Source organism: Epinephelus fuscoguttatus, linkage group LG19 (assembly GCF_011397635.1).
Source record: "Epinephelus fuscoguttatus linkage group LG19, E.fuscoguttatus.final_Chr_v1".
NCBI classification, from domain to species: domain Eukaryota; kingdom Metazoa; phylum Chordata; class Actinopteri; order Perciformes; family Serranidae; genus Epinephelus; species Epinephelus fuscoguttatus.
The window spans coordinates 19,859,692-19,872,047 of record NC_064770.1 but is presented as its reverse complement, the minus strand read 5'-3'; the positions used below and the strand labels follow the sequence as shown (position 1 = coordinate 19,872,047).

Genomic DNA, 12,356 nt, shown 5'->3' with positions numbered 1-12,356 from the left:
ACACATTATAAAAGACATTAAAGTGCAACTAAAAATGCCATTAAAGAGCTAGAGAATAGAAAATACCAGCAAGCTAAAATATATTAAGACGGGTATAAAATATAAGAATAAAAGGTACAGTACAGTGTAAAAAAAGGAAAAGGAGTTTGTCGTAGATATGTGGTGCATTAAAACCGAATACTGCTTCCCCGTGTTTAGCATTAACATGGGTTCGAGAGCGTTTGCTGTCAGGTCCCCGACGCTCGAGAACAGTCTGCCCGAGGAAGGTTGGCCAAGTCGATCTCTTTTAAATCCCCTCTTAAAACATACTTTTATCGGAGAGCCTTGCCTGATTTACTTGAATTTTTAGTTCATTTAAATTGTGTTTTATTTCCTTGGTTTTTATACACCAAAGTGTTTTTTATTAGTTCTCTTAAAAGCTCTTGTCTTCATGTCTTGTTTATTTTAATTTTGACATGTAAAGCACTTCATAACTCTGTTTTTAAGCGCTTTATAGATAAAGATTATTATTATTAGTAGTAGTAGTAGTAGAAGTAGTAGTATTGATAGGAGCTTTGTAAGATGTTCAGAGCATTAATACAGCAGCAAATAACTATTTGCTGTGTAAGGATATGGTGGAGTAATGGTGTCCTGAGCTGTGAAAGAAGTCACGCTCCCTCTGTGTTTGTTGTAATCCGAGCTTCTCTGTTCTTTGTTATGGTAGACGGGCCGGCCTGGCGTGCATGTTAGTCCATGTGAATCCCTGTGTGTGTATCCCACTGGCTAGCTCAACACCGCCGCACTGCACCTCACTTATACAGCAATTATTATATATTAATTATACAGTAGGGCCCATCTTCAGGTTCTCCCCCAGGTTTACACTGTTAGCTCTGTCAGCACTGTTGTTGTTAGCACTGTTAGCACCATTAGCTGCTTGGCACCAGCTCGGCCACCTTCATGTTGAGAGCTGTGTGCAGACAGTCTGAATAATCGTGGTATGCATCTCCTTTAGGTGAGATTATTTGTGACCCCTTTATGTTACACCTGGATAAAACCAACTTTCTCTGTCACTCACACACACAAACACGCTGTAAAACACCAGGAGAGTCATTTCCCACAGTGCAGTGCTCAGAGTTCAGACTGTTATGGAGCAGAATGTCCGTCTGTGTGTTTTGCCGACCTCGGTCACTTTGCCCTTCTTGTTTCCTGTGTCTGCAGATCATGTGGTGTGTGAAGAAGAGTTTAAGTACGCCATGCTGGCTTTAAACTGTGTGTGCCCTGGTACCTCGACACTCATCACTCTATTGATCCACTCCTCGAGAGGACAGTGAGTTCACTTCCCTTCTTTCTCCCTGTCCCTCTGTGGAGTTGATTGTTCACAGTACATTCTTGACAGTCAGATATACAGTAGTGAAAAGAAGAGAGCTGCTTCTAGTGTCCTCACTGTCACTCAACTTTGTTTTACTCAGAACGGCACCCCAAGAGGCCTTCAAGCAACGTGTAGGAGCCTTTCAAGCCCTCAACAGGTAGGCTTCCTCTAATCTGTATTCACACTCAGGAATACTGTGCTACATTTGTGCTCACTATTTACCCAAATCTTCTGTGAACTTCCACAGTTTGCACACAGTGCACAGTGGGATTTTGTCAGGAGATTTTGTTCAAGGAGGGAAAGTCTCTTATTTAGAAGATATTTGGGGATTTTTTGCGTTTGAGTTTTAGTCTGTGACTTAAAATACAGGAGTGACTATAAAAAGCACCAGAATGTTTGGGCAAATTGTTCGATACACTAGGTCTTAAACATAGTCATTCCTTTCTATCATCATGGCATGGTAGCAGAAAAATACCAGGCATTAAATTGGTACTAGTATAAGTATGTTTGGGTTTACTGCTTTGTTTTCATTGGGTTGCGTCTTCGTATCTATGTGACTGTCATCGCAAAGCTACAGTTTGTAGGGCTGGGTATCAATACTCAATACCTTGAAGGTATCGACCAAAATAACCCAACTAGTATCGAAACTTCTCCAGGCAAACCATACCTGCATTCAATCCCTTTGTACCCAGATAAAAAGCGACTATTTACATGGTTTTGCTTGCTGTCAATCACATGAAGCGTTTTTCGATTTAATGTGACGTGTGATTAGCCCACTACTACTTCATCCCAAACAGTCTGTGGTGGATTAAAGCTGTGTATGGTATGTTTGACAGAGCTGGCAGTTCAGCTTAGTGAGATGCCACCAAACCATTTGTCAGTATGGTTTTACTACATGCCGGCGGCATTTAGTGGCATTTTAAGCAACTGAATATTTCCGATGACATAATGGGTATTAAATGAAATAGAAAGAAAGGTATCAAATAGATCCTTTTTGTGTCTGTACACAGAGATGTTTTTTGTGGGTGTAGCCGAACTGGTGCCATAAAGGGACAGTAGTGGTGTCGGTGTGAGCGCCAAATAAAACGTAAAAAGTACTGTAACGTTTCTCAAACGATAGCAATGAGTCGTTTTTATATTCTGCATCTACTAAAAAAAAACCATTGTCTCCAGATAATTAGAATGCGAATATTTAAGATAATCACTGCTAGTCAATGCTCAGTAGAGGAGTGTGTGTTCGGCTTATATGAAATTAATTATTTACATAGCAAAAGATAATTCATGAGCATAAAAATTGTAAAAACTTACACTTGTCAAGCAGGGATTTGGATTATCGTCCTTGATTAATAGTTGTAATACTGCTGCCGTTAATAGTTGTGGACAAAGTACAATTTATCAACTTGCTGGCATGCTAGCTAGCTAACACTGTTTACCCATTAATACATTTATCATAACAAAGTGTATTAACTTTTACAACTGGTCAGTTTAGAAAGGCCACTTCAAGAAAAAGTGTTCTTTGTATGTTAACGTATAGCCTATGTGTGTTTAGACTGATTCCCATCTGCATCCAGGCAGGGAAAATGAAAAGTTCGCTAACATTAGCGATGTAGCTAATGTAGCTAGTGTGCTAACTATGGCTGATAGCTGACAGCCAGAAACAAACATCTATGATCCATCATCTTTTTAATAGCATAAACAAGGAACACGTTTTTTTGTGTCCTTTCTAAAATGAGTACTTGTGAAAGTTACTATTTATGATCAAAGAGTTAATAAGCAGACAGCGTTAGCTCGCTAGTTGAAAAGTTGTCTAGTGTTATTTCCACATTAAATTATATCATATGGGGATGTTGTAATATCGAGATTACAATTAACTGAGGACAAAACTTTATTTTCTACTACACATTGATCATAATGTATGTATATGTATGTCTATGGTCTGGCATTAACAAACTAACCCTAAGCAATACCAATGTTACAGTGGCTGGACATATTCATATAGCCTACCTTGTGGAAAAACCTAACATGATACGAAAGAATAACTCAAGACATAAAAAATATCTCGAGGCATACAGTTTTGTACTTTGCGGTCACGTCCAGGATGTAACATGATTTTTGTTTATTACGGACAGACGCGCTGCCGAGCAAGCAACAAGGCCTTAAGTCACAGCTATGTAAGACACAAACAAACAACTACATAATGATGAAAAAAAACTCACCTCATGGCTCGGTTAATATTAATTTCTCTTCATTGTTTAATGCATTTCAGAACAATGTAAATACTGCAGCCACTGTGTGTGTGTAAATATAGACCTGGATATTATTTTATGCTGTAACTGTATGGCTCTATGAAATGCATATGAGAATATTATGTAGATTTTTTGGACCTAAACAAAAAATGACCAACTCTTTGATGATATGTTAAAACACATGTACCTATATGTTAAAGGAATAGTAATTAAAATACTCTATAGCTTGTGTCTGAGCATGATTCACAAGTATGCGTCTATATCTGGACTTGTTGCCATTTGGTTTATTGGCTGTGACGATGTCACAAGATTTGTCCTCCTCCTCTCCTGCCGTACACTTAGTTCCTGTAAACTGCAAATTCACTATAACACTTGTTTATATAATGCAGCCTTTGTCGCAGGCCACCCACATTCACACTGCCCCCACACCCTTGCTTCATCACCTCTTTAGCCTCCGCGTCCAAAGCCATATCCCCAAGAGAAAAATGTTGTCCACTTAACTGCATGAATGCGTACATCTGGGACCTATTGTTAAGACAAGCTAAGTGTCCTTGTGTACGTCCGTGTGCTGATTGAAATATTGATCAGTGGCTCCTTGAAAGAGATGTAAGATGTTACCTCTGCAACCTTGAGAAGAAAATCTTCTGGTGTGGCTGAGTTGGATGCTTTGTGTTACGTGTCTTAAAGGTCAATCTTTCCCCATGTGTCCAATCAATCATCTTTCTGTGACAGGGAGGGTGGTGCATGTTCTGCAGACCAATGGCACCGAACCTACAGGCGCTGCTCGGCCAATGAGGTGCATCACATCCGCCTGGAGGAAAGTAAATTCTTCGGGGAATACCAGGGCAAGAGTTTCACCTTTGCCTCCTTTCATGCTCACAAAAAGTAAGTCATCATGTGAAAAAGCCAAGACATGAGAACACACACCAACCTGGACGACACACACCTGACCTTGTCTCTGCGGCTGCAGGTATGGAGTGTGTTTGATCGGAGTACGCCGGTTGGACACCACCAACATTCTGCTGAACCCTGGTCCCTGCCACATCATGGGGGCCTCTGACACATGCTTCTACATCAATATCTCCAAAGAGGAGAACTCAGCATTTGTCAGGGGCCACAGAGAGCCATCGTGGGGCGGCACAGGAGGAAATACCAGGGGAGTGCACCAGACAATCTACCATGGACTCACCCGCCTGCCAGTCCACAGTATCATCGCCAGCATGGGTCAGTCAGATGGGCACAGCACAAAGACTGTGTAACATTTACACACTGACCTTCTGTTTGCAGTTTCTGTGTTGGTCAAACATGCAAAGCTGTCATTAAACTGTCTTAGACAGCAGCGCAGTCACAGCTGTCAGATTTATGCAGTTCTCACATTTGAAATTTATCTGGGTGATTTAAAAATATGCATAGCCTTCCCTACGATGTAACATGTATCTGATCATAAGTCACACTTGATAAGAGCAACTGCCAAACGGACTGAAATGTCAGACACTGTGGTTTTTACAAACACACCACCTGGTGGACAACAATGAAACAGCACAGCTTACTGCCTTATAGTGCTCTAACTACAGTATGTGTTATCAGGGGTCTGTGGTGGAAAATAATGTAGTTACTCAAGCACTGAACTTAAAAGAAAACTCAACTGCAAAATGATTTGTGGATCAATTACCGCATGTTATGTTGAATTTGTGTAGAAATTTGTCCTGTTACAAACTCTTGCACAACTCCTGCAGTATAATCCAAGTCTCATTCTTGCAGTCGTGTGTTCAGTATCTCCCGAACACATGTACTCTGTCCTTCAATACCACAGAGGAAGTCATAACTTGCTCTTATATCCTTCCTCCTTGATTAATGTAATGCCTTCTTCACCTGCCTAAGCAATCAAGCTGTACACAACCTCCAAATCGTTCAAAATTCAGCAGCTAGACTTTTGACCAAGATGAAACAATCTTCACACATCACACCTGTTTTGGCTTCCTGTCTCTTTTAGAATCCATTTTAAAGTTATTTTTATTACATTCAAGGCTGTCAATGATCTGGCACTGGGGCATATAACTGAGCTTCTCACACTGCACTGGCCAAACAGTCTGGGTCTTCTCACTGTTTCAGAGTCCAGGTTAAAGACAAAGGGTGATCGAGTCTTCTCAGTTCTTGCTCCTCGGCTTTGGAACAGCTCCCAATGAGCATCAGATCAGCTGACTCTGTTCATGTCTTTAAATCTCTTCTGAAAACTTACTTTCACAGATTGGCTTTTCCTGACAGTTGATAGACCTGTTGTGTGTATCGGAGTGTTTATATTTGCAGCCATGTGTATATGTGTGATGCTTACAGGTATACATGTGTTTAAGTGTAAATGTTGGTGTAGGCGTATGTATATGGCACATCTGTCTAAACTCTGCCCAAGTCGAGGTCATGTGCATATGGTCCCCAGGCATACTGGTAGATGGAAGGGTTGTATATTGTAATGTTTGAGGAAAAAAAGCATGTGTTTGGGAAGTACTGAGAATACGACTGAATACATGAGATTTGGATTATCCTCCTGAGACCCTGTGTCCTCATATTAGAACCTTGAATTCTAGATTTACTGGACCTTCTACCTCATTCTGCTCAACTTAGACCTGCTGTCCTTGTTTGTGGACACTTTTTTTGTGCCATCTAGTGGTAGGAAGAGCACAGTACACTAATCCATGTAAAAACAAGATGGTAACCATCTCTGCCAAGCCAGTCTGCAGCAAATGTAACGGCTGATTTATGATTAATAACATTTGTAGTTTGGTATGCCTTTGATATGCAATTTGACCTATTTCAGCAATGGTAAGAAACTAAGATGCTGTTTATTAGAGAGTACTCGTCTGAAGACTTTGGGAATTTATCATCAGCTTGTTTAAGGACATTGGGACCTATCGTCTCATTTGAGGATATTGGGGCTTTATTATTGTTGACAGTGATCTCAGGAGGTTATACTGCACTATGTGTATGTTACAGGCACAGTGGCCATCGACCTGCAGGACTCCAGTGACAGCAGCCCAGAAGGCCAGGACCCAGGGAACACCGTGCTGGGCAGTGGACGAGGAAGCAGAAGCAGCTCCAGGACGGAGATGAGTGGCGCTAACACTCTGGCTTTGCCTGCCATGGGAGAGTCAGGCGAGGAGAGGCGGCACAGCATCGCCCCCGTCCTGGAGCTGGTGGACGGTGTCAACAACCCCACCTTCGACCTGCTCGGAGACCAGTCCGAGGATGAGGGAGGAGAAGAGGGCAAGGAGGACAGTGACAAAGACGAGAGTGCCCACTGGTGGGGTCGACACTGCGAGTAAGTCATGACAATGCTCTTGGTGGGTGTAAGTATGAACTTGTTCTGAGGTAACTGTGGGCTTGTGCTACAGGTGGGTGAAGGGATACCCGTTGAACTCTCCGTACATTGGCAGCTCACCTGCACTGTGTCACCTTCTCCAAGAAAAGATGCCTTTCTGCTGCCTGCGTATGGACAAGGTAAGGCATTTAAATGACTCTCTAGTCTAACTTTACAAGTCACGTTGCTGTCATCCTCCATGGCCACTCTTCCTCTTCTCTCCTAGGCGTGTCACCACACCCTTTTTGAGGATGCCCGCTCCTACGGCTTCAAAAACAAATTGATCATTGTGTCCGCAGAGAGTGCAGGAAACGGCCTGTACAACTTCATTGTGCCTCTACGGGCCTACTATCGACCCAGGAAGGAGCTCAACCCCATCGTGCTGCTGCTGGAGAGCATGTAAGGATGTTATTTAATGTGATGCCCAGGTCATGCTTGTGAAAGCAGCTTCAAACTGATATATAGGTTAGGTTAGTGTTGCCCAAAATTGTTGCTGTGAGCACAGCTACACAACAAATCCAGGCTGCATAGGATGGTAAAATGGGTTCCTCCTTAAATAGCCAGCTGAGGAGAAAAACTGAGCTATTTAAGGTCACCGTAAACATGATTTGTGAAATGCTGAATGCTTTCAGGACAATGCGCCCCACAATCCTGTGTCGTGTATTGCGGCTGGTACACAAACGCAGTCAGCCAAATGAGAGTGGAATCCAATAAAAAGGCAATAAAATGCTGAGTCACTCCAGTGTAGTGCTGTTATTTTCAGCTTTCTCTGCAGGCAGTTTGGCTGTGTTGTATTTCTCAGGTCGAGTGAGGGGGGCCTGTCTCCGTAGGGACGTTTGCTCTTCATCATGGCACATATAAATCTCTCGGCTGGTGGGAATCTAAAGTCTGTTTGTGTTTTGATCGGTTTAGACCTGAAGCAGACTTCCTGGAGGCAATTTGTTGGTTCCCCATGGTGTTCTACACAGTGGGCTCCATCGACAAGTAAGTCAGAGCACAGCTCCATGCTGATTTCCTCATGTATCCTCCCCTCTAATCTATATTCATACTTGTGCTTTTGACAGATTACTCTTTGATTTATACATACTGCCCTTCAGCACTGATCTTGCTCCTTCTCATCACACCTGCACACCCCACTTGTTCTTCACTCTCCCGCTCTCCACAGTCTGGACAGTTTGCTGCGATGTGGAGTGACTTTTGCCGACACCATGGTGGTGGTCGACAAGGAGAGCTCCATGATCGCAGAGGAGGACTACATGGCTGACGCAAAGACAATCGTCAATGTCCAGACCCTCTTCAGGTCTGCTTCGCCCAAACTTACTCGGCAATCTCACACACTACCTGAAAGTGTTTTTTTTGTAATCTATTATTCTCTCTCTGTGTCTGTGCTTCATCCTCCCAGACTGTTCCCAGCTCTTAGCATCATCACGGAGCTCACCCATCCAGCCAACATGCGCTTCATGCAGTTCAAAGTCAAAGACCACTACTCTCTGGCTCTGTCCAAACTGGAAAAGGTAAAAGCTTCATACCTTCAAGCCCCCACTCTTTATGTCTCTCTCATTTTCCTCAACCCAGACTTCAGAGGTCCCCATGAGACAACAAGAACAAACCGAATGGTTTGCATTAGCCATCTTTTCTTTAGTGTTCACACTCATTTTGGAAATACATCCACTGTAAATCTTTTCAGGGAGCATTTGTATGTGATTATCGCCTTTTTAATTCTTATTGTTAATGTTGTTCGCTGTGTGGCAGCTAATGGATTTCCTCCTCAGGCATCAGTAACATTTATCAACAAATAAGTAAATTACTCACTGCTTGACACCGCATATGAAAATGGATTTCAATCTAGGATTAACATTATTATGAGATACCTGTTAATGTTAATGTGTAGCAAGGTTGCCTCAGCAGGAGGGATTTCCAGCCTTTTCTGTGTTTGCCTTATTCTTGCATTGTACGTTTCTGTGTGTTTTTGGGGGGGATTTTCTAGTTTAATCCCGCTTTACAAAGACATGCAAGTCTTCTGTAGCTCTGAGTGTATGTTGCCTTCGGCCCAGTGCTTGCTGGACTGGATGTTTGACTCTGTAAATAAGTAAGAAAGAAAAGAAAATATACAAGTTTTATCAGTGCAGGTCCAATGGGGATGATTAGAAACTGTCTGGATTTTAGAAACGTCTATCACATCATCTCATGTCTACCAAGACAAGCATACATGGGGAAAAATCTGTGTTTGTGTTTTATCTGTAGAAGGAAAGGGAGAAGGGATCCAACCTGGTGTTTATGTTCCGCCTGCCCTTCTCTGCAGGGAAAGTGTTCAGCGTCAGCATGCTGGACACTCTCCTCTACCAGGTATCACAAACACAAACTCCTCACTCTGACTGAAAAACAAAAATCCCACTCCTCAATGTGGCCCAAATGCCAAATATGATCTGTTTCTGTTGACCTATCTGCCGTGTTCTCCTTACAGTCATTTGTGAAGGACTACATGATCTCCATCACCAGGCTGCTGCTGGGTTTAGACTCCATGCCTGGCTCAGGTTTCCTTTGTGCTGTAAGTACCCAGACACAGACAGCTTGGAAATGACTCTGTTTGGACTGTGACGTGCCTCTGATGCTGATTACTGTGTTGTTTGTTTTGTAGATGAAAATCACAGAGGATGATTTATGGATCCGCACCTACGGCAGGCTCTACCAGAAACTGTGCTCCTCCACTGGAGACATTCCCATTGGCATCTACCGGACAGAGGCACATAAGCTTCCAGTCTCTGAGGTCTCTGCTGCTGTTACTAGTATAGTGACCAAAAGCCACCAGTTATAGCCACCTGCTAGCTCCCTCTAGAGGCTATAATGTCCACTACACCCTACAGTACAAACGAGTTGGAAGAACAAACAAAATACTGGTGGTTTTGGTATTCCTAAACCCTAAAAATCTAAACAGGGGAAAAGGTTTTCATTTCCCAAGAATCAAGTTCCAAAGATTATGGAAGTCCATTTCTGTGTGACAGGAAATAAAAAAAAAAAGCCTGAAAGTCAATGTGAAAAACTTTCTCAATATAATGACTTATTTATTTCAATATAATGACTTTATACATTAAAATGATAATAAACTTTTTCAATATAATGACTTGTATCTTAAGATAATGACTTAATATCTTAAAATATTGACTTACTATCCCATAATAATGACTTAATATCTTATAATAATGAGAAATGTTCTCAATATAATGACTTGTATCTTAAGATAATGACTTAATATCTTAAAATAATGACTTTATATCTTAGACAATTGATTTAATATTTCATAATATGACTTAATATCTTAAAATAATGACTTACTATCTTAAAATTTTGACTTAATGCCTAATAATAATGACTTAATATCTTAAAATAATGAGAAACTTTCTCAAAATAATTACTTAGTATCGCAAAAAAATTAGAAACTTTCCCAACATTAAGTGGCACACAGCGCAGCACAGCTGTCATTGCTAGTTTTAGACTGATGTAACTGTCATTTTCACAGCCTGCGCCCACGTTGTGTACAGTATTTATAATGTACTGCCACCCATCTGTGCCCACATGGGCGTTTAAGTCTTTAAATAAGGTGTAGTCAGGAACACTGTCTGTGGATTGCTATTTTGAGGCAGCAAAAAGCGGTTGCAGGATTGGCCAACATAAACCTGGTCTAAAGTCAGAATGCCCCCATATTTTCCTGCTATTTAAAGGGCTCATTATTCAGATAAGGTGCACCTACATAGGCAGGTTCACAGCATGTGGACACTCTGCTCGTTACACACACACAGAGACACCTGTATGGATTGTGGGTCGGTTAAAATAATACATCATTAATGCATAAATCTTAATTACATTATTTAAAATGTGAACAGAGCAGAGCAGCAGAGATGCTGTCCACTGCAGCTGTTTTGCTACTTAAATGTCCAACGATATTGACATTACTGCTCTTACAGCATTTCTTTCCTCAGAAGACTACTACCATATCTACCAATCTACCATATAAATAGCAGTGTGCCAGGTGCAGGTGCATCTGGCTTTTATCAGAAATGGGAGATGACACTCTAATTGGTTGAAATCATGTCATGTGCAAAACACACTATTGATTAATTAAGGGACTAAATACAGCTCTTTTGCCCCTTGTGCCTTATTTTGTGCCCAGATTTTAGACTATTTAACTTGCACAACTAATTAGACACATCCTTAATGCACTTGCACACCATGCACTTTGGACCATGTACTACAGATGCTTTGAATAGGGTACTTAATTTTGAGAAAGTTTCTCATTATGTTGCAATACTAAGTCATCATATCAAGAGTTCTTCATTGTAATGACTTACATGATCGATTTTTTCCCTCATATTGGCAGAAATAGGCTTCCCTGTATGAGATATTATACATAAACCTTTTTATAAAGCTCTCGACTATAATAACTCTCACTCTTCTGTTTTTAGTTTCAACAGTGTCACTATTTCTTCTATTTACTACAACAACATTGTTACAGAGTACAGTACAAAACAGTGAAGCATTTGCCTTTTAAGGTTCACTTAAATAGATCTGTTCAAATACTTATTCAGTTTGTAAGTGTTTTGCCAACTATTGCATTCACAGTTATGGAGACAATGTCAGATATGAAGACAGCCAGATCTTAGTTTTGACATGTGTATTCATCATGTGAGACAGACATAGAAAAGTAACAAAAACCACCTTGCATAGTCAGAAAGAAATCTACATATTAGACATAATGCAGTGATATCTCTCCCAAAGTGGAACTGATATTAATTTTTAAATAAAAACTAGGCAGAAAATGGTGATTTTAGTTCAGAATGCTGGACTATTCATTATTTGCAACAGAGCGTATCTTCTTCATCATTTATTTACAGAATGATAAAGTAATAATTCCTCTTTATTCTGAGAAATCAGAGACTGGTGAAGAACTGACTTAATAAAATCACTGTGCTAGGAAGGAAATTAAAGGTTTGAGTGTGTGAGTGTCTGAACATGTGGTTATGTTTGTGTGTCACAGTCCCAGGTTTCCATCACAGTCGAGGATTACGAGGACACCAGAGAACCCAGAGAGCCCCTCCTGTCCCGGACCGGTGTTCACCGTAACTCCACCTCCTCAGAGCCCATCTCCACCTCCTCCCACTCCTCAGACCATCCGCTGCTCAGGAGGAAGAGCATGCAGTGGGCACGCCGGCTGAGCAGGAAGGGGGGTCGGAGCTCAAGCGGGGCCAAGGGGGGCCCGGGCAGTGCAGCAGAGAGGATCAACCAGCAGAGGCTGACCTTGTTCAGGCGCTCTGAGAGGCAGGAACTCAACGCCCTGGTGCGAACGAGGATGAAACACTTGGGACTTTCTCCAACTGGATTCAGTGAGTCTATGTATACTTTATGTGTGAAAGTA

At 41.6% G+C, this 12,356-nt stretch overlaps 1 protein-coding gene across 2 annotated transcripts in view; it reads left to right on the top strand.

Moving 5' to 3' along the window:
* LOC125879750 (potassium channel subfamily T member 2) overlaps positions 1–12,356 on the top strand; it is a 56,327-nt gene that overhangs the window by 40,408 nt on the left and 3,563 nt on the right. For both annotated transcript variants that reach the window (XM_049561800.1, XM_049561798.1), the window contains 14 exons: positions 1,198–1,306; positions 1,449–1,505; positions 4,327–4,479; positions 4,565–4,818; positions 6,583–6,907; positions 6,981–7,086; positions 7,173–7,345; positions 7,859–7,930; positions 8,112–8,246; positions 8,349–8,460; positions 9,191–9,292; positions 9,411–9,494; positions 9,585–9,713; positions 11,979–12,324. In XM_049561800.1, the coding sequence (XP_049417757.1) occupies positions 1,198–1,306; positions 1,449–1,505; positions 4,327–4,479; positions 4,565–4,818; positions 6,583–6,907; positions 6,981–7,086; positions 7,173–7,345; positions 7,859–7,930; positions 8,112–8,246; positions 8,349–8,460; positions 9,191–9,292; positions 9,411–9,494; positions 9,585–9,713; positions 11,979–12,324 (2,157 nt within the window). The remainder of the gene's footprint in view (positions 1–1,197; positions 1,307–1,448; positions 1,506–4,326; positions 4,480–4,564; positions 4,819–6,582; positions 6,908–6,980; positions 7,087–7,172; positions 7,346–7,858; positions 7,931–8,111; positions 8,247–8,348; positions 8,461–9,190; positions 9,293–9,410; positions 9,495–9,584; positions 9,714–11,978; positions 12,325–12,356) is intronic.